General features: G+C 29.9%; 4 protein-coding genes across 4 annotated transcripts; 2 read left to right on the plus strand and 2 right to left on the minus strand.

The window, feature by feature from the left end:
• Nucleotides 1-1,084: 1,084 nt before the first annotated feature.
• LOC132931197 (uncharacterized) lies at nt 1,085-3,828 on the minus strand. The gene is given in 4 exon segments (XM_060997318.1): nt 1,085-1,452; nt 1,455-1,706; nt 1,795-1,956; nt 3,681-3,828. Coding segments are annotated over 4 exon segments (930 nt in total).
• A 5,092-nt stretch (nt 3,829-8,920) lies between these two features.
• Nucleotides 8,921-11,684, minus strand: LOC132931198 (uncharacterized). Its single transcript, XM_060997319.1, has 4 exons — nt 11,384-11,684; nt 10,712-10,860; nt 9,671-9,963; nt 8,921-9,023 (listed from the first exon to the last, which is right to left on the minus strand). The coding sequence occupies exons 2-4, from the start codon at nt 10,856-10,858 to the stop codon at nt 8,921-8,923; spliced, it is 543 nt and encodes a 180-aa protein (XP_060853302.1). The 5' UTR covers nt 10,859-10,860; nt 11,384-11,684.
• Nucleotides 11,685-13,551: 1,867 nt separating this feature from the next.
• On the plus strand, nt 13,552-15,074 carry LOC132931199 (uncharacterized). The gene is made up of 2 exons (XM_060997320.1): nt 13,552-13,632; nt 13,743-15,074. Exons 1-2 carry the CDS (start codon nt 13,552-13,554, stop codon nt 15,072-15,074), a joined length of 1,413 nt encoding a protein of 470 aa, XP_060853303.1.
• Nucleotides 15,075-24,748: 9,674 nt separating this feature from the next.
• On the plus strand, nt 24,749-25,510 carry LOC132931200 (uncharacterized). Its single transcript, XM_060997322.1, has 2 exons — nt 24,749-25,234; nt 25,412-25,510. The coding sequence occupies exons 1-2, from the start codon at nt 24,749-24,751 to the stop codon at nt 25,508-25,510; spliced, it is 585 nt and encodes a 194-aa protein (XP_060853305.1).
• Nucleotides 25,511-27,248: the final 1,738 nt, after the last annotated feature.

Below are 27,248 nucleotides of genomic sequence, written 5' to 3' on the forward strand. Positions count from 1 at the left end.
TTAAAATCTATTTATCTACCGACATATATTCCATTGACGATTTTTAAAAATCATATTTCATCACTATATGATAATTTTCGAGAAAGATTCAGAAAATTTAAAGAAGAAGAAGATTCAAATAACTTATTTATTAATCCATTTATCATAGAGACACACGATCTCCAAAAATATAACCCTAATATGCAATTGGAAATTATTGAACTTCAAAGTTCAACAGTTTTAAAATGCAAATATAAAGAGTCATCTGAGATAATAGAATTTTGGAAATGCCTACCCGAGGAAGATTTTCCCGAATTACATAATGTAGCGGTGAAATTGGTTTGCAGATTTGGTTCTACATATTATATATGTGAGAAAAGTTTTTCACGGATGACTTTCATTAAAAATAAGTATAGAACCAAACTAACAAATTCTCATTTAAAAAATTTAATGCTTCTATCTTCAACTAAACTTAAACCAAATTATGAAGAGATAATATCCATGAAGCAAATTCAACATACCTAATCATTAAAAAAAACATTGCAATTGAACTGTAATAAATAAAAATAGTACCTATGAAAAAAATCTAAAATTTATATTTATGTAAACATTGTAAACTGTAAAGAAATAAATATTTTTTAAGGCACATTCTCAATTTTGTATACATTATTTGGCACAATATAAAAAAAGGTTGGCCACCCCTACACTGTAGACGAAGAAAAAATAAAGCTCAAAGAAGCATTACAGTTAGCGAATACAGTTAGGCGCAGCGCCCACCAAAGTAACATGACATGTGATATTACGAGTGACAAGACACGTGATGTGACGAGTGATATAACTTATGACACAAGTGCACTAATCGAAATGATAGTACAACTGATGTGATATTTTTCTTGCATGATATTTTTGCACTTTTTGCGCACACCAATAGTTCACTACTCAAGATGAGTTCAGACGAAGAAGACGCGTTATGTAAAAACTTGTTTTAAATTAGCAAATAATAAAAAAAATTTTCTTTTTTTTTTAAATAATAAAATAACTTTTTTTAGATTTTAAAAAATAATAGAAAATACTGTCTTAAAATAACATTAACTATATTTGTTCTTTATTGATACGACCAATTTTGGGAGTTGTTTTGATTCAACTGTAGACTGTTTGACTGTTGTACTAAATCCAGTGGAGGCGATACGGGCATTGATGTTGAAGGAGAGGATAAACTTGATGGAGTTATAGAGTAAATAATTCGATTTTCCATGTTCTGATATTCTCTATTAAATCCGGTATGGTAATAATTTTGTTCAGTCTGTATACGTCTAGGTTCAGTGTGTTCATCAAGCATGTTTCCCATTAAATTTAACACTCCAACTTTAAAACGCCTTTTTTGTTCGGGATTCATAAGTTTCATGTCTGGTATTAAACTTTTAAAAAAACACAAATCCACATCCTCTACAGGATGATCTGACTTCTTTTTTTAGAGAAAAAATCTAAAGCTGCCTTATTTACTTCATCTAATCCGGTTGTACGTTGTTTTTTTTGAAAAGAAGAACTTTTTGTATTTGAGGTCCATTGTTGTGGGTTTGGTTTAATGAAACTTGAACTTGTATAATTTGCGCTATTTTCAATTTGGTTATTGTCAGTGTTTTCTTCTTCACTTTCGGAAACATTACCAATACTTTCGTTTTGCTCACTACATTCATTATTTGGGAGCACTGAATCTGGCATATTACCTACAAAAAAAGATAAATCTTTTATTTTTAAATTGATCTTACAAATCATAATTTTAAATTATTATTATACTATGAAAAAATTATTAACCTGACTGTTTTCGTGATTTTGTAAAAGGTTCAAGAAAATGTAAAAACTCTGCTAAATAATAAGGTTTTTTGAACTTGGCAGCTGATCCCGACGGAGGTTTGGCTTTTAAATGTCTTGTAAAACAAGCTCTCAAATTTTTCCAGCGTTCTTTACAATCAGTCTCTATTTAAATACATAATAATTGAATAATATATTAATAAAATATATACGGTATATATAGGGTGTACTAGAAAGACCTGATGAAAACAAAAAAAAATTAATACTAATTAAGCGTAAATAATAAAAAGGTAAGTGGATAAAATGAATAATTACAATAAAATAACTTGGTTATTCTTGGTTATTCAATGTGTAATTTTTTTAAATTTTAACTTGAAATAATTATAAAAGAAATCTGCTGTTATGAATGTTTTTTAAATTTTTTGGCTATATAATTAAGCTCATATAGTGCTTTAAAAACTATTAAAAAAAAAAATGTTTAAATATTGATTATAACAAACGTTATTTAATTTTTCATGTTATTATAAAATATAAAACGTTGAATCTAAAGTTTTCTTTTTGCATAGATTTTTTTCTGGAGAAGCTTCAATGAGATCAATTTCATATTACTTTTTAAGAGGAGAAACTACCGTTCGTAATATCATAGAAACCACATCCAAAGCCTTATGGGAAGTTTTACAGTCTCTATACATGCCCATACCTGATCAAATAATCTGGAAAACTATTGCTGATCGATATAATGAACGATGGAATTTGCCAAACTGTGTTGGTAGCATAGATGGCAAGCATATACGAATTAAGGCACCAGCAAATTCAGGATCGTCATTTTTCAATTACAAAGGGTACTTCTCAATTGTTTTAATGGCTACAGCAGACGCCGATGGAAAGTTTATCACTATTGATGTAGGAGAATATGGTCGGGACAGTGACGGAAGAGTTTTTAAAGAATCTGCATTTGGACAATTATTATTAAAAAAAAACTCAATCTACCTGAAAATTCATGTTTGCCACACGAAGAAAACGATCCAGCATTTCCCTATTACTTCGTTGCAGACGAGGCATTTCCACTACTCGACAACGTTATGAGATCCTACCAAGACGTTCACTGACAAATAGAAAACGAATTTTTAATTACAGGTAATTTATTATTTTAAAGCAATTGATTATCTTTTCTGAGAATAATTATAAACAACATCGTTTTTTATCCTATCATTTTACCATTTCTGATAATTATTTATTAAATCAAATCCAAGATTAAAATACAAGTAATTTTCATATTTTTATATTATTAGATTATCAAGAGGTCGTAAGTCAGTGGAGTGTGCTTTTGGAATGATGGCATCTAAATTTAAAATATTGGAAAGACCCATCAATTTTAAAACCGAAAAAATTGAAATTGTGGTAAAAGCTATATGCGTTTGGTATAACTTTATTCGCGTGCATGATGGTACATATTCAATTCCACAAGAAATTCAGCAAAATAATGTTGACATATTATATGAAGATATTGAGGAAAATGTAGAAAACAATAGAACGAGACCTTCTTACTCATCGATGGAAATAAGGGAAAGACTTTGCCAGTATTTTGTGAAACCATACGCAGCATTACCTTGGCAAAATAAGTATATAATTTAAGAATTATTGTTTAATAGTAATCAGTAATCTAATTAATTAATAAAACTTACCTAAGCTTAATTTAACTTTTAACTTTTAAAATAAAGAAAATTTGTTTTATCATGTAATTAAATTTACCTATTCACTATATTACCTATACTGTAATATTACTTTATTATACATACTACAGTACTATACTAAGGACTTAAAAAAAACATCTCAATAATTTATGACAATTAATAATGATTAAAAATAATAATAATTTTTTTTCTTACTGCTGGCGTCAAATTTCTTTACAATTTCACCCCAAGCCTTATCTTGTGCATTTCTATTTGAATATTCTTTTGTTGTATGATCATACAAACAAGGAAACATTTGTACGGTTTGTACAAATTGTACATTTGTATCTGGGTCGTCTTTCATACTTCTATACATTTTTAATACATGAATATATTAATACATTTTACTAAATTTTACATTATACAATAATGTTTTTGGTTCTACAGCACTTAAGATAGGTATAGCATAAATAAATTGTATTATGTTGTAAAGTTATAAAATAATAATGTGTATATTTTAACGATTGATATTTAATATTAATTTATATTATATTATATAATATAAATAAAATAAATAATAAATAATAAATAATAAAATAGTAATTAATAAAAATAAAGTTTTATAATACATTAAATATAATTAAATACGTAATATATTATATTATATAGGTAAAAAAAAACTACTTACTTTTATGTACCTTGTATTACTCAAAATATATCTTTTTGAAATTAAATAACTAAATAAATATTAAATATTAAATATTAAATATGTATAATAACTTTGACTAGTAAATAACGAATGACAAAAGTAGTGCAAGCACCACTTTTGTCATTGACAAAAATCCAGACATGATTCAAAACTGACTCATGCTCTGACATGTTTGATCGGTGTACGGACATGCGTGATTTTTCCTATACTTCAATAACAAATTTTGGGAGTAACATGTTACTATAAAATCACTTGTCATATCACGTGTCAGATCATGCGTCATGTTACTTTGGTGGGCGCTGCGCCTTAGGCTGAAGACGTTATGTCTCAATAAGAATGACGCAGTTTCATTGTCACTAGTTAATCAACTCCAGTCCAATTTTGAGGCAATTGCAATACAAGAAAAAAAACAAACTAAAATTTCAGATTTTTTTTTCAATAAGTAATTTTGTATAACATATTTTATTACGTCTAGTTATAATAAATTATGTAATGATAAATAAATGTTTAAAAAGTCAATAATATTTAAATTTTCAGACATAAATACATACATTTTATTTTATCAATTTTTCCCAATAGTGGACAATTTGGTCGGTCCCGTGAGTGTCCGCTATTCAAAGGTTTTACTGTATTTATAATATGTAGGTATCTATATTGTTCACTAATACTTATAGAAAGTAATACTACTCTAAAATTATTATATTTTTTTTCTCAAATATATTTATAAAATAATATATTAATATTATCATAACCTCCATTGATAAGACCTAAACGCATGTTTAATTTAAATAATATTTCCATATTATTTACACCAGCGGCGTCATTTGTGGGATGCAAAGGTGTGCAAATGCATCCCAAGATCAAAATTATTGTTATTTATTTTGTTTTATACTATAATTTCTATAAAATAATCTACATTTACACAAGAAATGTGTTGAAAAAAAATCATGGAATGACTAGACCATGCGAATGACTGTTATTAGTAATATAAATGTAAATTGATATTTTATTTTATTATTATAAAACAAATAATAAACAGAGTGGTATTGAGGTTAAACATTAAAATATAAATGAAACTATGAGTTCAATTTAACATATTAAATATGTTGACAATGTTAATTTTTCTAGTCTTTTTAACCAAGAATTATTTTTTAAATTGTTGTAAGTCACAGACATAAGATCAACTATCAACTTTATTTCAGGTATTATTTTAATATAACCAAATTTAAAAAGTTGGTAATAGTCATTTATATGACTTCAATTCTATAATGTGCCTAAGTCTTGTCCGTTATTTTTATTAGATTTAGAAATAGCTACACAAATTCGACAAAATGCACCATTTTTCTTTTTTCGAGTATATCAACCAAGGGAATCTTAATAGCCATGAATATTAGAACTTTAAATATTGTATTATACATATGAGTATAAGGTTTATTATAATATTTATAATTAAACATATTATAACATAAACTTAAATTATTTTTTTAAATATAATTTTATACCAACTACCAACTAGTTTATTAGTACTCTAATAATATAATTTATAGTATTAATTATTATTTAGATGTATTAATTTGAAATCTGATCGGAATACATGTATAAAAAGTTGTATGCATGTATATATGCATTTTCTGTTTTAATAGATTTTCAAAATCGTGGAGAACTGATAAAATGCTCAATAGATGGTTAGGTTAGTATTTTAATATTTATTATACTTCTTTTCAGATTACTCTTGATTGAAATTGTTACCACAGTTTTATAGACACCAGAGCGCGCTCCTTTCCTATGAAGGCCGATGTTTTCATACTGTTAAATGTATAATGCCTTAGAAACGTTTAACTATGAATTAAAATGTTATTTTTCTTGGAGTTGGCTTATAATATTTAAAACATATATTAATATTTATAATAATTGGAGCCTGTAATTATAATTTACATTTGCATTTTTGTTTTAAATATTTTGTATCAAGTAGGTACACATCAATTATAAAATATAATGATATATACAATTTAGTCACTTTCTGGATACTTGCATCCTATTTGAAATCTTTAAATTAAAGAAAGAATAAGTTCAACTTTCAAGAAATTATACGTGTGTCGACGTGTCGTACAATATACAAGTGATACTTATCGAACACATATCGGACTCAGTCTTCGATACGAGTCAATATGTAACTATTCCAAACCGATACTGTAACGTAAGATGCATATTAAATAATTATAATAAATAAAAGTTAAACTCTAATCCTAGCATGTCGCGCCGCGCGCCTACAGTTACTCTGTTGATGCCGTTATCAAGCGCGAAGCCCTACGCGCGACGTGGCTGCTGGCAACTGCCGATATATTTAGAAAAAAAACCACTCCCGTTCCTTTGCTCTGACTAGATGGTCAGCAAGTACGCCCAATCTCAAATTCCAATCTAGGATTCCCGGCGGATATGCCGAGTAGGCAACAACGATGAGTGACGTGGTGTTCGTGTTTTTTGTTTGTAAATATATGTATTTTTATATCCGGCCGGTATGTGAGTACTACATTTTTCTATATAATAATAAAAAATTATACGTAATGAGTTATGATTGTAAATGTGTACCCTCGACGTCTACGAGCGTCGGGGCCTTCATGAGGTTTCTTAGAAATTATAAAATTATTATTAACATTATATGTTGCTAATATTATTATTTTTTAACTGTAACACTGAAAGCATCATGTATGGTAATTTAGTGAATTATCTCATACATTTTTTTGTAATAGGAAATTTAGAAATAATTGGAACAAATCTAGTTTACGGCCCAAGCTCGTTATTAAACTATAAATAATTGTATTTGAAAAAAGAAAGTATCTAAATTATTTAGTAATTTAATTTATTTGAGTTTTGTAAAAAAACAATTTACTGCTATATTAAAAAAATACAATACAATTTGAAGGAATACATTTTATTTTACTTAAGATTGATAACACATTAGTTATTATTAATAACTTATTAACAATATTTTATTTGTAATTACAAGAAAAAAGAATGTTATTTAGTACAATGTATAATAGGTACTATCTCGATTGAATTATATTTATTGATACTGTAACATGATTATTTATGGAAACATCCCCAATTCCTATATAAAACATTTTAAAAATCTCACCAAATAAATTTATTTTGTAATTTATATAAGATTAATTTATGTATATTTAAATAATAAACAAGCATATTAATTTATCATACCATCCGTAAATAATTATTACAGTGCAATTTATAAATTGAATATTTATTGTTAACAATGTTAACTGATGTATTAATAAAATATATTCCTACATTAAATCTGTATAACCTATATTGTTGTTTCACTATATACAAATAAAGTAGCATATTAACCTAAAGTATGTGTTACTTACAGTACTCGCATTTACGGTAATACTAACTTATAACTAAGTTGATATTAATTTATATATTAACCTAACCTTGGTATAAATTGTTATTATTATTATTCTTACTACAGTTACTAACATTGTTCACATGGAAATATTAAGTAGGACAAAATAATTTCATTCCACAATTTAATTCCATAAGTAATATATCAGGTATTATACATCATAACTCTATGAAAAATGTCTAACAAAAAAAAGTACCCGAAACATTAAAACATATTGTACAGAGTACAGAAACATATTTTTTATTTAACATAAATAGAGATTGGATATAGAAAATGTATATTAAACTAAAAAGAATAAATTAATTAAAAAGCATTGTGTTAAAGGCTTTTTACTAAAGTACTTAATATAAATACATTTAGTTACTAGTGTGAAAAAAAAGTATTTGATACTTTTACTCTAGGTAGTGCTTCATAAGACATTTTATAGTTAATAATGAAGTGTAATAAATTTAGAATTTTAATCATATAAATTATAAATTATTAATATTATTCAGTGACAAAAGTTCACCTCACATTCGATTATTTAAATACATAACAATATATCAGAATAATAGAATTGGGAGACTTATTGTGTCTTGTGCATAAAAAAAGTTATAAAATTATATATGTACAAAATAACTTATATTTTTTGTAAACGTTTTTGTTTATATTAGATTACATCTGGAAACTTGAATGTAATATTTTTGCTACAGGAACATTCCAACTAACCGATTAATTCACCAATGTACTTCAAGAATCAACTTGTCAGAGAGTTACCTACACAGAATATACAAAAAGTCAATATTATGCTATTTACACAAATAGTAGGTTTTTGAAATACAATTTAAGTAACCCTACATTTTTTTTCACATTATTTATGATGATGGCATCCATATTATACATACCTATATTGTATTGCTATATTTACATATTTTTTTTTCAGAAAATTAATTAATTAAATTTTTTTATAAATAATAAAGTATTTATATAGTACTCATACAGACAATTTATTAGGAATGGACATATCAGTTTGGCTATACAATGAAGCCGCATTCACAGTATTCAAAACTACATGGAATTCAGAAAATATTGTAGACTAAAAGACATATAAAATATACAACATTTATCCCAGATCATAATGAAAAGAGTAAATTAAAAAAACATTTGAAACATAAAAAAAATATACTTTCGACCGTACTGATACCGTAACTTTCTACTGATAATTTTGATAATTTAATTTTAATTCTATATCAATTGTATTACGAATAATTAAATATTTATAATATGAATAATATGTACTAATATAGATAACAATTGCTCTAAGATTAATCTATTTTATAAATTTTACCATTCTGGTGGTTGGCCCACATAAAAATTAAAATCTTCTGGCATTTCAGTTGTTGTTGTTGTTGTAGTTGTGGTTGTTGTTATTGCATTCTTCTTATCACTGTAAAATACATTATAATAAAATTGATTTTTAGACAATGAAAATAAAGATACCTATGTGTTATTTGAATACTATGTACATTCTGATAATAAAATGTTATATATATATTTCATTTATAAATTCCCAGTACTCATAGTGATTGTTTAATATTATAATTATTAATACTAATCAGAGAATCCCTCTACTATGTAAAAAGTATTACATGTACCTCGTTATTGTCTATTTAATTGCAATAGGTGTGTTAAATCTTTTAAATAGTTTCTTAATAAGAAGAAACATAAGTGGACAAATTATTATAATAAAACATTATAATTACTTATAAAAATAAACGTGATATCGAACTAATTTTTAATTTTTAGTAAAGAAACACAAGAAATTTTGAATTCAATTTTGAATTTTTTTACTCAAAAATTGTACAATACATAAATCGGAAATTTCAATGTAAAATCAACACATTAATCGCTCCGTTCAGAATCTAAAAAATGTATATACCTAACTGTCAAAAAAATTTAAAATTATGGTTTAAAAAACTGAATATTTTAAAACAAACATTATACTATTTGGCAGTTGAGACATTTTACAAATTTGCAATTTAACTAAATTATATTAAATTGTTAAAATAGTATTATAACCATTATTTAATATACCTTGAAGTTATTATAGGTTTCGTTGTAGTTGTTTGACGACTGGAAGGGTATTTAACGATTACGTCTTTCTTTTTAGGGGGTTCATCACGGGGTGGCTTTCCAACCAAATACAAATACATAGACCCATCAGGCCAAGTTCGCCGCCCCTCTGGAATCTCTGGTAGGTCATATTTTCCCATAGTTTTTGATAGACTTTGGCATTGACTTTTGTTAAATTGGCCTCGGCTTGGCGCGCTGATCGCCATCCGAATTATTTTTACTCCCTCAGCACGACCATCATGCACATCGTACACCTGTAGGCCGAACCGTAAAATATAATTAGAGAAATGTATAGTAAATCAATCGTAACTTAAAATATATTTAAATTCAGGTACACTGAAATTCATCCTCATCAACAGTTATCGACGAAGCTGAAATTTTGACCTACAGATTGGACAGTAATATTAAAGCTAAATACGAATAATATTAGTGTAAAGACAGCGATGAATAATTATCAAGATACCATTGGAATTTATCATTCCGTTTAAAATTTATTTTCTAAAAGGCATAGGGATAGTTATTGGTTGATGTTTGTTGACGATTATATGTATATCATATTAAACTTAACATATTATAATTATTTTGTATCTAAAAAAAACTAAACATAATTATTGTGTCGATGATGAAACCCGTGAATAGCATTTGTTTCATTTTTATGTAGGTATATATTATCCTATTAATTTCAAAAATTATAAATTAAAACATTTCAACAATGTTCATAGTTATTGTTTGCTAGTGGTACACATTTCTACTATTTTAATATATCCGGCTTCACTTTTTAAGTGAATTATAATAATATTATTATAATATTATTTTGCTTGTTTGTATCTATTTCTGTAATAATTTTGTACTCGCTGAAAAAATAAAATATATTTCTAACAATACGTATTATATCACGAATCACCCGTGAATAAATGAATAACCTACGTGATAAAAATGATCTCCGCATGTTCACCCCCAAGCCATTAATTAATAAATACAATTTACAAATAATATACTCACTGCACATCTGTATACCAGGTCGTTGTAATTTTTATTTGAGTTGGAATTAGTATGATCTAACAGAATTATATAAGTCCAGCCTTTATCAATCTCGTCATTCGTAGTCGGTACCCTTTTTGATACACACTCAAAAAGAAAGTGGTCCATATCTGATGGAGTACAAACACATTAGTTTGATAAATATTTTATTCAGAAATTATTATAGTTATGTTTATGTTTAACCTGTGTAGAGCAGTGAGCGCGATATCGCGCGTGTGTACATCCCACACGAGACGTATTACTGCCTAAGTGGTTTTGTATACGGGAGGATTATTGAGGATTATAATATTATAAGAGAAAGTTTATAAAAAAGCAACAATATTTTGATATTTGATATCGTTTAACTTATAACAACATTTTTGTGATTTAAAAATTATCTCTAGTTATATCTAGTTATGATAGTTATAATTGTCCGTAAGTGAGTAGTGGAGCGGGACGTTATCTATCTTGAGAGTACATTATTTCTCAAAATTTAGTAAGTAACATATTATATCTCTACAAATATTGGTATATCTTAAATCACGATTGTTATAAGTATCTTTAAAAAAACAATATAATATAGATATATAATAATTGTCAAGGACTTCATTGACGAAATTGCTTGCATCAATAATAATAATTCGTTATACGTACTATTAACATTTTTACAATGTCCATGTTTGCCGATTATCACAGGACGTTCAAGCCACAAATTAAATATTGGAGCTGAGCTTATACTCGTATTGCGCTCTAAGTAAGTGCATCCGAACAATTTCTTCGCTGCTTGTATAATAGCAATTTCAAATGGTACCCTTAATCCAAGTGGAGGACATAGATTGCCATTTAAACTGTTCTGGGCTGCAACACATATAAAGACAATTAATTCATTTAAGCGTGTTATACTTTTGTTTTCGTTTATTTTACATGCATATATAATTGTGTTAGTGAGATAATGTCACCACCTATGTTGTTACAATGATCAAAAAGTAGGTTATAACCAAAGTAGTAAAGTTATAATACATGGTAGTGTCACTTCACTATCGAAATAAAATGGTGAAACCAACCAGATAGGTTTATTATATTAGAAGCCAGTTAATATGCTTATCAAATTTTCAAAATCCCCCACCAAATCCTTTTTATACCCTTTATATTGTATACTATATTATCCGTATTATTATTATTATATGTTTGAGGATTAAAATTGTAAGATATTAATCAAATAATAATGAATTATAACAATCATGGTAGTAATAATTGTAAGTTAATTAATTTGGAACAAATCTATAGTTTACGCCCAATATCGTTTTCTAATTTTTTTTATTTCAAAATGTGTGTTTTAAGAGACTGAATTTGAATGTGTTTGAAAGAATTGTCGCTCTTTTATTACTGAAGTTATACCAAACTGGAAAACAATTGATTTTTTGAAGCAATCACATTTTGGCTATTGTACTTACTATTCATGATATACCAAAAATACAGGAAAACAATTGATTCTTTTTAAATATCGTGGTATCCTCGATTTTTTCCACATTTTTAAATTGTTGATTATTGAAAAAAAATTCCAGTATATTTCTGTGTTTTGAATACTCATACAGACAATCGTGTTGTTCACTGTTTAAAAAAAAAAAATTTTCCTCGATTTGCTATGCAAAACCACCTAAAATAAGTTACTGGGTAAAATCAAATGCATTTTGAGCGCATCTCGAAACTGTATTGAGTCAATCGCTCATTGCGATTACTCGCAAACAAATAAATTGTTTTCCTTCAAAAACTTCAGCGTACAAAAACACACTTTTTCCACAAAAAAATCAGTGAAAAATTTAGCTTTATATTATTTTTATCGAGTATACTACGATATTTAAAAAATTCAATTGTTTTCCAGTATTTTTGGTATATCATAAAAAGTAAGTACATTATCCAAAATGTGCAGATTGCTTCAAAAATTTCAACGTACAAAAACACACTTTAAAAAAAGTAGTTTTTTATTATTTTTATTGAGAATACCATGATATTTCAAAAAAAACATTGGTTTTCCGGTTTTTTGGTATAACTTCCGTAATAAAAAAGAGCGACAATTTTTTCAAACATATTCAAATTCGGTGCCTTAAAACACACATTTCGAAAAAAAAAATTGAAAACGAGCTTGGGCCGTAAACTAGATTTATAGCATAATTGTTATGATAAATTAAAACAAATATAAAATAATAATTATAATAATTAACATTTTTTTTTCGTTACAAATCTACGACGCCACGGAGTCTGAGTAATTATTATTTAATTGATACACATTGATTATTACTCACCTTCCTGTTTTATGTTCTCTGACAAAGGATCTTCGATCATCTCGACTGCTACCAAAGAGAATGTGATGAAAAAAAAAATGCACAATGATTTTTTTATGGACTTCATGATAACGCACAACGCAAAAGTGAATCGAAAAACGAACCGTGGTACACTGAGGGCGTGCCGCGCTCTTACATGCGTTTTATAAGCCACCTATAAAGTCTATACCACGAGAGAACGCATACGGCGGCCGACCAAAACTCGTCGTTTTCACGCATGAGCGTCCCCCTCCCTTAAGCAGTCTAAAGCCGAAACTCGTCGTTCGCTATCGGAGCTATTCGGTTTTCAGTTGGCGCACATGTATACAGACTGGTTGTTGTCAACAACGTAACTGACAACTGTTGATTCGTCGTTTACGCTACTGTCTTGTTTCTTTTTTACCGAGAATCTTGAATTATTTTAATTTTTTTTTTACGCCAGTGTTTGCATTCTGTTTTATTTTGACTGTCCGTTGTCTATTTTAATTTATTTTATGCAAAATGAGTCAACAAGGTAGTGATAACACGGCCATTCAAGGGGGAACTGCAGATTCACCAAAGAAAAGAAACCCCCGTGGAAAAGTAAGAATCATTTTAATTATTATGACTGTATTATATTATATTTTACTATTTTTTTTTATATATAATATACTATTCTATATTATATTATACTAATGCAACTGTTATTTTAGTTTGTTGGCTCTGGTCAAAAAATGATGATTGTCAATTTGTATAAAACCAAAATGGCGCAACAATCAACTGGACATGGGCCAAAATTGACGGCAAAAGAAGTCATAAAAAATATATCCGAAGAAAGTGGTGTCGGACAACGGACTGTGAGCGTTACTCTGTCAGAATATCGCAACAAAGGAATTGTAACATCACCAAACAAGACCAAAATCAGACCGAAGGTAACAGATAAAATTGACGAGTTCAACCAAAATGCTATCAGGCAAAAAGTGCATCAGTTTTGGCACAGCCGTGAAATCCCGACTTTAAATAAAATGTTAACAGTAATAAACGAAGATGACAGTTTACCGAATTTTTCAAAAATGTCCTTGTACAGAATTCTAAAACATCTGAATTTCGAGTATGTTCGTAAGTCTCGGAATAGCGCGTTAATTGAACGTAATGATATTGTCTGTTGGCGTCGAAGATATTTAGAAACTATTAAACATTACCGTCTGTTAGGTAGACCAATCTATTACTTAGATGAGACATGGGTAAATGCAGGCGAAACTACTACACGAACATGGGTGGACAAAACAGTCAAATCGACAAGGGACGCATTTCTTCGGGGCCTTTCAACTGGACAAAAGGAACCGTCTGGTAAGGGGAAGCGGCTCATTGTTGTGCACATCGGGTCATCAGACGGCTTTGTTGCTGGCGGTTTCTTTTGCTTCGAGTCAAAAAAAAATACCCAAGATTACCATGACGAAATGAACGGTGCCAATTTTTACGAGTGGTTCAACAATATTTTACCATTATTGAACGAAAATGCTGTGATCGTCATGGATAATGCGTCTTATCATTCGGTGAAGATGGATCCATGCCCTGTCATATCCTGGAAGAAGGTAGATATTATCAACTGGCTCGAAAATAAAGGTGAGATAGTTGATCACACAAAAGTCAAAGCTCAATTATTGGAACGTGTTCAAGAGTTAAAGCCACAGCACGATCTATATGTAATAGATGAATTAGCAAAGGCTGCCAATAAAACTGTGTTACGTTTACCCCCATATCATTGTGAATTAAACCCTATAGAGCTCGCGTGGGCATCTGTAAAAAATTATGTCCGTACGAATAATACGACAAACAAATTACAAGATGTTCGTAAACTATTGGAAGAAGGCGTAGAACAGGTTACTCCAGATATGTGGAAAAATTTTGTTGCCCATGTAATAAAAGAAGAAGATAAATTTTGTCAAATTGATGTTATATCTGATCAACTTCTGGACGATGAACAAGGATCACACGTCTTAACGATTACAGGTGACACAAGTTCAGACTTCGATTCCGATTAAATCATTTGACAATAAAAAACATTTATTGTAAAATGATTTAATTTTAATTTAATTTAATTTAGTTAATATTTTTTTTAAATTATGACTATGGCTTAAGTTGTAACCTATAGTACGATTTTGTACATTTATATTTTTTAATTATTATTTTTGACTATATTACTGCAGTATTATTTATTATTTGTATTTTTTATTGTTGTACATATTGTTTTGACAATGCAATTAATAAAATACTTATTTGCAATTTTATAACCGAAAAAATGTTTTTTTTATTGCTCGCGATAATAATATGAACCAATATTTTGTAATACGCATCAATTAATATGCGTGAATCCGTGATTGCACGAGCACGTAATATTTTAATTATTTGAGCCGCTGTATACACTAATCAGCTGATTGCCGTATGCGTTCTCTGGTGGTATGGTAGGGGAAATTTGGCCTTGGTACGACGGAGCGCAATCATTTGGATGCGCCAGCCGTATGCGTTCTCTCGTGGTACGGACTATAGTTGCTATGGCGGCGGTGGTGTTGGTTCTTACCACCGGTCGAAGGCATTACGACAATGCCTTATTATACTAACGTGGAATGCATATATATACAATATAGATGAGTGGCGAACGTACCTACACTGTTCAACGTTCAATGTTATCGTACGAAATTGGATTCTATCTGTAATAAATCTTACTCTTTTGCTTTTACTACACGTATTAACTCAAACACCCCATTGATCGTGGCTAAAACGACGTATGCGATCGGTGAAGGCACATACTTCGTATAGTGTACACCGTTATAAGTACTAGGGCCGCAATTAAGTATTTATCGATAGGTAGTCAGCATATATTGTATGCGATTCTAGTGAAAATATAATAATTTATAAATAATCAGTTTTAGATATTGTTCAACAATATAATATAATATTATGATATTTCGTGTGTTCTGAAATCAACTCTGTGGCATGCGGTAATTTCCTATGGAATGGGGAAATAATAAATAGATTTTAATCTTCAAAGTCGACATTCAACAAGATAGTTTATAAGTACGGTATCTAGCATACTATAAATCGTGCCTTTTCCTCTGTCCATTGTGTAAACGAGTAAACCCTATATTATTTACACTTTACAGGTACACATACTCCTAGCGTTGTCTAAAATGTGCTCGGTACCTATTCTTTAACAAAAATTAAATTTCTATTAGATTACAAAAGAAGGACTCCGTGTATATATATAGTGATTAGTTCTTGGGCCGAAATTACTATAATATGTCCATTATAATTTATTAAAACAATCGACAGCATAATGATAATGTAATGTGTAATGGCAGATTTACATAACAACATTTATAATTATATAAATCTATTTGCGTAATTAAGATGACCATAGAAGCGCGATGGTGACTGCAAGTTAGGAATTGTTTACCTTCTTGATAAACACCTAAATATAATTTTTTTTATTAAGTGTTTTAGGCAGTAAAAAATATGTACAACGTAACTTTACCGTCTATTTCTATGTAAGGAAACTGTTGGCGCCCGATACCTATTATTTTTGTAAATCATGGTAATACGTCGCCACCACCAATACACACACACATTCACTGTCAAGTGCCAATATTCAATTCGTTTTAATATTTTTGTTATAATTATTAGTGTTTAACGTGAGTTATATAATATGCGGCTTACGTATCGGCACGTTATCTATCGCCGCTGGCTCATCGTGCGCGCAGATTAACACAGCCACCATATTTGTCGTTGCGTCACCGTTTTAAAAAAGTCCATTAAATATTATATTTGTCATATTACATACAGGAATCGCTGTATTTTCTTAACTAATTGTTTATGTTATATTGTGTGGGTGTTAATCGCCATATTTTGTTGGTTATTTATATTTTATATACGTGTGAATGAAACGCAATGTTCATATTATATTATTATATATATATATATTTTACGTCACAATTATTTGTCTTGTTTTATTATTGATTTATATCATTGTAATTAATAATTATATATTTATTGAGTGTATAAGCATACTGCATAGGTAGCAGCTAGCCAGCAGTGCACCAACAAAGCTGTGAGTTTATTGCTATTTATTTTTATTTCTATTTATTCTGCAAGAAGATAATGGGCGCCACTATAAATGTGTTAGCTGCACGGCCCTTCTGGCCCAACAATACATCAAATAAATAAGTAACAGAAAGTAAATAAAAACTCCTAATTTTGTGGAGCGTAGTCTGGCTAGCTAGCGTTCTCCTATCCTAAATAATGTATAATTTCACATACACACACAATACACGAATTAAATAATAATATGAAGGTTGTAAATAAATAACAGTGGCGATTCACGCACACAATAATAATAATAATAGAATAAATAGCAATGGCGATTCGCACACAAAATAAAATAATAGAATAGCGGCGATTAGGGCTTTCGATATGGCAAAAAAAATATAATATAATAGCCCAAAAACAGCGATTCGTATAAACGTAATATTATTCGCAACGACAGGCGGAGAAAGACAAAATTACGACGGCCGTGTTACTTTACTTGCATCAGCGAGCTGGTGGCGGTAGATGACACACCGATACGTATTTCACATATCATTAACACAATAAAAAAATAAAAACAATAATATGAATTTACAACGATAATGTGTTTTGTGCGTGTGCCGGTTAGTGGCGGCGGAATGGTACGAGGGCGTTTACTAATATCCATTGCTTGGCTCGGACAATAATATTTATTAAATTATCATTTTTATTCGTCCCGTGAACAGTATTATACATTATTGTGTTATGTTCGACGATGTAGCCGTTTATTTTCAGATACCAAACAAAAGAAGAGAAATGATAGTCGGACGATCCGTGCAGGTGCAGACACAATATATTGTATACATACACACATGTGACCTTAGTATTGTGTAGGTAATAAAAATTATTTTTGTTCACAAAATCTAAGAATCTGGGTCCGAGCCACCCAACACCTGCTGTTTCGAATTCAACAGTTCGGCATTCCAAACGCGTTCACTTTAGGCGACCAGCTGCTATCGGCCGCCCTTGCTGCAAAACTAAATGTTTGTATTTGATTTATTTGGTTGTACTCGTGTTGTAATATCATTGATACCAACTGTTCACTTAATGGACTAATATTTTTATATGCGTTGTTTGCTTTTGGAAAATTTAATGTACAATGCACACTATAGCTGTAATCGAAAAATGTATGTATCTACTGAAATTTATCTAGTTCTTCTTCGTACATCAGTACTGTGCTTGAGTGTTTCCAAACTTTAAAGCCATATGTTGTAGTTAATAACGTCGTCAAATGGCAGGCCCATGGTAGATTCATCTTTTTTTAATTACAATTTGCTGGTAAAAGTAGTTTTTAGAATACACCAATAGTTAATATTTCAAAAAAATGAAAATACAATTATAAACAGTACACAAATAACAATTTTTTTGAATTATTGAGATAGACATTAGTGTCAATAAGTAATAGTATAAAAATATAATTATTACACTATACATTATAATAATATGGTATTGGCAGTCGACTCGATGTTATACAACATATTATTAATATGTAGCAACAAAAAATTCCCATGTATTAGATGAAGGTAATTTCTCTCATTATTTCGTGCTCGGATGAGTGCGACACTGCGGAGTGCGGACAGTTTCGACGGTGACTTTTTTTTTACGTTTTTTCTCTTTCAGCACTCAATGTATCTTGTGTTTATGTGCATGAAAGAGGGTGCGTGTGCTCTGACTATGCTACGGCAACCACCGGTGTAGTTGCACCCCCTGGCAATATATAGCAGGTGCAAAGATATGCGTTTGCACCGGCCGCGTATGGTTAGTAACAAAACACGGCACTGAGCGCGTGAGACACCGGCTGCATAATATATGTCAGTCACAGAACACGGCACCGGCCGCGTATGATCAGTAACAGAACACGGCACCGGCCGCGTAAAATTGGTAACAGATCGACCCGGTGTAATCGCTGATAAACCAGTTATAAAAGGCGTGGTGAACCCCCCCCCCACCACTGTTATTTATTCCCAGTCTTTCCGACTTCGTATAGTAAGACCCGCCCCGGGCAGACTTACCGGAATAGGAAAGACAACTTACCGGCGCACAATTTATTGGACGGTTTGTGAATCGGTCAATGTTGTAGTAGTCTGAATTATTGTGGCATTGCATCGATCAGTTCACCTGCCCTGTGGTGCAATAGCTAGAGTAATTCCGGTATTGCATTGGTTGACACACCATTTGATAAGTACCCTTCCCTGTCGTCTTGTCAGTGCACCTCATAAAACCTTTGTACACTTTGTGTAACATTATAAATTAAAGTTTTTTTCACTGTTCTAAATAAACTTGATATATCAAAAAATCTTAGTCGTCTTTTCATTCATCGTTTCGTCAATAATCCGTGTTAAATTTTATTTAAAATCATCATACTTCTATGATTTTATTGTCTACGGTTTTCTATAAAAAAAATCTAACAAAGTATTATAGTTTATTCAATGGGGTTTTATTATTATATGAATTATTACAAATAACAAAAAATCATAAATACACATTTACTACATTTATCTTTAATATTTTTAATTTTTTAACGTATATCTACGATATATTATATATAACTACATAAAAATCTTTGTACAGGGTAAACTCTGGAACTACTTTATCAAATATTTTTTTTAAACTAAAAAGTGAGTATATCACGGAAAAGGTTTCTATTGCAATAGCATTTCTCTAAGTTAAAAAACCTCAGAGTTATCTACTAATTAAAATAAACGTGTACATTTTATAAATTGTATACCTATAATTACACATATACATGTTTTCGATGCATTCCGAAACTACTCAACTGATTTTGATGAAATTATGATCAATGTGTGTAATTTTATCTCCGTCATAAGATAGAATAGTTTTTATCCCGATTAATGACCTCAATATATTACAGGTAGGGCTGTGCGATTATTTAATCGATTATTCGAATAATATATTATTTTTATAGCATCGTCGTGCAACCCCCGTATTTACGCCACTTGACACATTTTTATAAAATAAACGTAAAATATATTTTATTTTTTAGGGGGTTTTGTTCGATTTTGCGACCTAAACAATCTTGTCATTTACACGACATTGGCGTTGGACCATATTTCAATTTTGTGAAATTCCGTAATCCTATTGTCAGTGGCGACAGAAGGTACGTTTACTGAAATATATTTATACACTAAACTCCAAAATCGATTTATCTTACTATTATACTAACGAATGGAGATTTATCCGTTGATATTAATGTGTAGTTTTGTCGTACGGCCGTCCGGGTGTGCTATTGCAAGGCGTGTCAAATAAGTACTCGGAAAAGTAATGTTTATTATGTTTGCTTTAATAATACAAACGCAACAATAAGAAGAAATACAATTTCGTACAGCTGTAAGTTATTTCACATTTTATACGGAAAAAATAAACAAATAAGAACAGGGCGATATTATTTAAATTCGGTATGTCTGGACGAGTGAAATACGAACTAAATTTAAACAAGGTAGCTCAAACATTTGGAAACTGTATTTTTTCTTTTTTCCTAATGAACATTGTTGAATTTTAATTTTGGAATTTTGGAAACGTATACTTGAGAATAATTTTCAAAAACCTACCTCTCCTTCCTTATTATTTTACGTGTTTGGATATCAACTTGATTTTGTTCATTTGGATTTGTATGAAATAGTTTTAAGGTAAAATTACTGAACTCGTATAGTTGTATAGACAATATATATTAAACATATTATATTAGATTAGGTTTAATATGTAAATACCTATATATTTTTTATTACCTAAATGTTGTTACTTGTTTACAAAATTTGAATGTTGTTTTTATACATATTAAAAAACAAAAACCAGAATTTAGAATTCCCATTATTATTATACACTTTTATGACGGCGGGGAATAACATAACGTGTTTGCTATCAGAGTTATCAGACGCAGCCGCGGCCGCTGTGACTGTTGTATGTGCTATAACTGTTGTGTTCTCATTATCGGAGCGACTTACGTTACCGTTATTATTATTCGTTGATGTCGTCGTATTATTTGTATTTTCTCCGCTGTCTTTGCTTAAATTTAAATGTAGCATTGTATTATGGGCTTTATGGCATTTGAAACATTTCTTACCAAAACATTTTTTGTCGTTATGTGGACGTATACATATATTTTGCACAATTTTAATGCATTTACTTTTATTATTCTATCGGGTACCGCTAATGCTAAGAACGAAGGGTGTCCAGTAAAGTGCGCAACTTTTGAATCTTCCGCCATTTTTTAAATATTGTGTTTGCAGCCCTGTTTTATCGTTTCTAGTATCTATTTTTACTCCGATTTAATAATCAGTTGTTGTTTTCTGTATTGGTTCAGTCATCATGGAGCGGTTTACAAATAAACAACGTATTCAGATCGTGAAAACTTATTATCAAAATTATGAAAGTGGGACTGAGACGGTAAGGCGACTTCAGGCGATTTTCGGAAGAAATGAAGCACCCAATAAGTCTACAGTTTTGCGACTGATAAAAAAGTTCGAAACAACTGGTTCTGTTGCTACTGTGAAGTCACCTGGGCGAAATCGCACTCAACGCAATGCACAACAAATCGCAGTTGTGCAACAAAGTGTAACAGTGAGTCCAGGAAAATCAATTCGCCGACGGTCATAACAGTTGAGTATTCCACGCAGTTCATTGCAAAGAATATTAACTAAAGACCTCTGTATTTTTGGGGAACGAGAAATTAAGTATACAAAAATTGTTTTGTTTATTTCGTACGTTCGCACTTTTATAATTATATATAAAAATCCTTTGTTTATTACAAATTCCTTTATGGTGTAAAGGACTATTTATTATAATTAATAATAAATAAAGAGAATTATACAAATTAACAATTTAAGTGATATATATAATCAATTTAATACACTTTGATTCTGAGTATAAATTACGTCAATTTTGACGACGATTATTGACCGTTGATCGTCGCGGTCTCACGTATAACTGAAATTAAATCGAGATATCGACGAACAACGGCCGTATCGCATTTTGTTGTTATAATATGATATCTTAAATTTAATATTAGTTATCGGTGTTCCGAACATACCGCCCGACATTTTACACTCAATGTAAAATCACAAATACATAATTATAAATAAGAATATACATTTAAAATAAAAGTTAATAATAATAATAATTTACAAAAACATGATAATTATGTAAATACAATATAAGTACCATAAATATATTTATTTTTAATTTGTTAATCATATATAGGTAATGGGCATAGCATCCTTCCGGCTGGCTGTAATACTCCACGATCTGTCCTAACTTTAGCGACTCGAACGACTCCATCTTTGCCTGTGGATACCTCCATAACTCGCCCTAATTGCCAACGTAATGGTGGTAAATTGTCTTCCTTAAAAAGAACCAAAGCACCCACTTCTATTTTCGGACCTTTGGATTTAGGCCATCTTTGTCTGCCCTGTAGTTGTGAGAGGTACTCTTTACTCCAGCGCTGCCAAATTTGTTGAAACAACTGAGTGCTTCTTTGCCATCGATGGAGACGATTAGTCGGCATGTCTACTAAGTCAGGTTCCGGTAAACTTGTCAGTGATCTTCCGATAATGAAGTGACCTGGGGTAAGAGCACTTAGATCGGATGGATCGTTTGACAAAGGTGTAATAGGCCGCGAATTTAGACATGCCTCGATTCGAACTAATATTGTGTTCATTTCTTCATAAGTAAGAGATGCTGTTCCTAAAGTCTTTTGCAATTGCCCTTTTATAGATTTCACCGCTGCCTCCCATAACCCTCCAAAATGGGGAAAGAGAGGGGGGATGAATTTCCATTCTACTCCCACTTCGGCGGCGCACTGGTAAATCATATTTTTGTGTATTTCAGATGTAAATAAATCACGTAACTCTTTTAACCGTCTATTTGCTCCTACAAAATTTGTTCCGTTGTCAGAGTATATTATTTTACCAATACTACGCCTGGCCCAAAATCGCCGGAGTGCCGCCAAAAACGAGTTCGTTGTTAAGTCACCAACCAACTCAATGTGCACGGCTTTCGAGAACAACAGACAAACACGCATATATAACACTTCGACGTCGGTGCATTTCGTCTTAAACTATTTTTAATTAATGTCGGCCCAGCGAAGTCTACTCCACTCGTTAAAAAGGCGTGATTTGCCACTTCTATTCGCGGGGCAGGCAGATTGCCTAGGATAGGTTGATATGTAGCTGGCTTAGTGCGAAAACACGAGATACATTTATGCACTGTTGTTTTTGCAACATTTCGTCCACCTAACAGCCAATATTTTTCGCGTACGGATGCTAATAGTGCTTGTGGTCCCGCATGAAGTAATTTTATGTGTTCATGACTAAATACTAATTTTGTGAAATGAGTGTTGGCTGGAAGTACTATCGGATTTTTTTTATCCCGTTGCATATTTTCTGCATTATTTAATCTTCCACCAACTCTTATTATTTCATCTTGATCTAAAAAAGGGTTTAATAAATACAACTTGCTTTTATTTGATATACCTTTACCATTTTTTAAACATTTTATTTCGTTCGCGAAAAATTTCGATTGTACTATTTGATGTATTTTCGTTCGCGCGTACTCAAGTTCATTGACCGATATTATCGCGGCCGCATATAGGCCCGTACGTAATATTTTGGTTGCATCCAAAAACCGCACACTTTTGATTTTGACCCTAAAAAGGTCGATAGCCAAAAACCGCACAGCTTATCGGTCATTGTATACAAATTGCCGTACATTTATAGTGGGTTAAAACCGCACACTATTTTTAGTTATAATAGTGAAAAGATAAGATTATAAGATATGTACTATTCAATAATCAAGTATTTAGTTGTCACTCGTTATTAGGCGGTCTCGATTCGATTAGTGTACCTACGTCTATAATTTAGTATTAAAACGTTGATATCTTAAATTTGTATAATGGATTTTAAAATTATTGAAAGTAATAAAGGGGGAAAGTGCTTATTACTTGACGATTTTAAATACCGAAAATTTCGAGTTAATATTAGTGGAAATGTTGTTTGGCGGTGTTTTATTAAAAATTGTACATCCTCAGTTACAACATGCAGTCAATTGAAGAATATATTAAAAATAAATAACACACACAAACATGAACAGGTGGATACTGTGAAAATTCAAATTCAAGAGGTACGTAATGTATGTAAACGCAAGGCTTGTAATGACATTTATGAAAGACCGCGAAAAATAATACGGAAAGAGGTATTATCCATAGACAATAATGCAGTTATAGGAAGCAATGACATAAACTTAATAAGGAAGTCGATATATAATGAACGAAGGAAACTTTTACCAAATTTACCGAAAAATTTGGAGGACGCTCTAAACTTTGTTTTAAATAGCGATATTTTAACCTGCCAAAATGAAAAAATGACCTTCGTGTATAAACAAGATGAAATGATTATTGTTACGTGTAAAAAAAATATTGAATTTTTATGTAATCATTGTGATGAATACTTGGCTGACGGTACTTTTACATACAAACCAAAGTATTTTTATCAACTGTATACTATACACGGATGGAGCAGAAATTATTATTTTCCTTTAGTACATTGTTTTTTTACCTTCTAAAACTGAATCGTGTTACTTAAAAATGTGGGTCAATATTAAAAATATATGTTTGGAGTTAAGACAAGTTTTAAATATAAACATTATCCATCTCGATTTTGAGATAGCTGCTCATACGGCTGTGCAAAGCACATTTTCTGGAGTAACAGTTAAAGGCTGTAGATTCCACTTTGGTCAAGCTTTATGGCGGAAAATCCAATCAAAGAATAACCTTCGACAATCATATAATGCTAAGCAAAATGAAACTGGTGAGTGGCTAAAAATGTTTTTTGGATTACCATTTTTACCAGTACATGAAGTCACTGATGCATTCGTTGATTTAATGTCCATATGTCCACAAGATGCATGTTCTGAATTTGGAGACTACATTCTTAACACCTACATTGAAGGACAATTCCCAATGGAAATTTGGACCCATCCAATCAATGCAAATATAACTACAAGGACTACGAATGGAGCTGAAAGATTTCACCAAGGGTTTAATTCTGAATTTTATTCTCCGAATCCATCTGTATTTATGGTTATTGATGTTTTAAGAAATATTCATATCGATACAGTGACACGTATGAACCAGTACCATAAGGGAATTCAAAATATAATCCGTCCAATTGAAAAACAAAAACAAGTTAGTAAATAGGTACATAATAATAATATTTTTGATTTTTAATTAAATTGTATTTATTTTTAGGAGTATTTGTTTCAATTTTGGGAAGTATTTTTACGTGACGGAGATCGTATGCAGTTTTTAAAAAACGTCGGCAGTCGGTTTCAGCCTATCAAACTTTGAAAGTTTTAAATTTTTTTTAAATTAATATTTTAAATTTTTGAAATTCCTATAAATTTTTAGTTTTACATTTTTTTTTTTTTTAATTAATATTTTAAATTATTTAATATACACATGTTTAAGTTGACATTAATTCATAATATTAGAGGTATACAATTTTTAAATAAATACATTTTTTTGAACTATGAGATTATAAATATGAATTATTGATTTAAATTATGAATTACAAATTATGAATTATACATATACATATGCGTTTTTTGTTTATCGACCTTTTTGGGGTCAAAGTCATAACTGTGCGGTTTTTGGATACGACAATTTTTATAATTGTGCGGTTTTAACCTATTAAATGTGTGCGGTTTTAACCTACCAAAAATGTGCGGTTTTGTCCTGTATTTTATCAAAAGTGTGCGGTTTTTGGAGTCAACGAGTATACTCAGTAGACTCATAATATACCTAACACAGGTAATATTTAAATATTTACATAAAAATATCATGTATAAAATAAATAATATAAAAAAACATACTGTATAACATATACTATTTTATATATAACAAACTATAATTACTACTCTACTACATTATTATCCCTTGATATTCCATTGTAAATGTTCTGCACAATGGGCAATTATTCATGTTTTCTTGAATGAGTCGAATTACACAGGTATTACAAAATTGATGAGCACAAGGTCTTAATATGACAGTTGTCTCATCATTGAAACATATAATGCACAATTCTACAGTAATTTCTGAAAAATAAAATAGTTATATTTCAATTGTTTGTATATTATATTCAAATTGACACTAATGATAACTGATAATATATATAACAATAACAATTTCCCCTTTTCACCATGTTGATACTTTTTATATAATACCTACACTATAAATATATAAATCAAAATTATTTCACCTTTATAAACACATATTAAACAAAACTAAGTTTAATAACATTAAGATATCATCTTGTTTAAAGTTATACAGCTTTCTTAGTAATAATATAATTAAAAAAAAATTGATGATTAGAACATAGTACCCATCATCTCTATATTATATCCTATTGTTTTTGCCTTACTAACACAGAACATAGCAAATGTTATGTAAAGAATTCGTTTTACTATTATAGTGAGCCGAATAAAATTATTGTATTTAAATTGAATATAGATCAATAACTCTACTAGTAGTCTCTAGTATTAAAAATAACTAAGTATAATTGATTTTTCTAAACATACTACATATACAACTTGTTATGTTATGCGTTACTTAGAAGAAAGGTATAATAAATGTGGACACAACTTTTTCTCAATATTTATATTTTCAGATACTAAGTTTGTATCAATTTTGTATCTGAATAGTTAATATAGTTCCTAAGACAAGTCTATTTTGTGTCTTGAATCTATTGCATCCAATTAAAGATAAAAATTATTTTTTTACCTTCATTGTCATTATTTATAGGTGTTGGTGTGTCTGTAGAAATAGTTGCAAGTACTGCTGGTGCTGGTAGTTCTTGAATAACATCAATTACTTCAACATCTAAAATTTAAATCTAGATAAAAATCCAATTCATTTTTATTATATAATATAGTTAAACACTACTATACCATCCTCATTTTCCAGTTCTCTGTAAAATTCTCTCCATACTTCTGCCATATTATATCTAGGCCTTTGTATCTGTTGTGTTGCATTTTCATTTCCTACATCATATTTTGAAAATAACTACAATTATCATAACTTAGTAGCA

Source organism: Rhopalosiphum padi, unplaced genomic scaffold (assembly GCF_020882245.1).
Source record: "Rhopalosiphum padi isolate XX-2018 unplaced genomic scaffold, ASM2088224v1 scaffold1, whole genome shotgun sequence".
Taxonomy (NCBI): Eukaryota; Metazoa; Arthropoda; class Insecta; order Hemiptera; family Aphididae; genus Rhopalosiphum; species Rhopalosiphum padi.

What these genes read in the sequence shown, in the direction of transcription:
- LOC132931198 (XM_060997319.1), bottom strand. Translation starts at nt 10,858, where the DNA reads ATGGACCACTTTCTTTTTGAGTGTGTATCAAAAAGGGTACCGACTACG. An exon ending in ACCTGGTATACAGATGTGCA is followed by an intron (nt 9,964 to 10,711) that starts GTGAGTATATTA and finishes TTCGGCCTACAG; the next exon opens with GTGTACGATGTGCATGATGG. An exon ending in AAACCTATAATAACTTCAAG is followed by an intron (nt 9,024 to 9,670) that starts GTATATTAAATA and finishes TGTATTTTACAG; the next exon opens with TGATAAGAAGAATGCAATAA.
- LOC132931199 (XM_060997320.1), top strand. Translation starts at nt 13,552, where the DNA reads ATGAGTCAACAAGGTAGTGATAACACGGCCATTCAAGGGGGAACTGCA. An exon ending in AAAGAAACCCCCGTGGAAAA is followed by an intron (nt 13,633 to 13,742) that starts GTAAGAATCATT and finishes CTGTTATTTTAG; the next exon opens with TTTGTTGGCTCTGGTCAAAA.
- LOC132931200 (XM_060997322.1), top strand. Translation starts at nt 24,749, where the DNA reads ATGTGGGTCAATATTAAAAATATATGTTTGGAGTTAAGACAAGTTTTA. An exon ending in TTTATTCTCCGAATCCATCT is followed by an intron (nt 25,235 to 25,411) that starts GTATTTATGGTT and finishes ATTTATTTTTAG; the next exon opens with GAGTATTTGTTTCAATTTTG.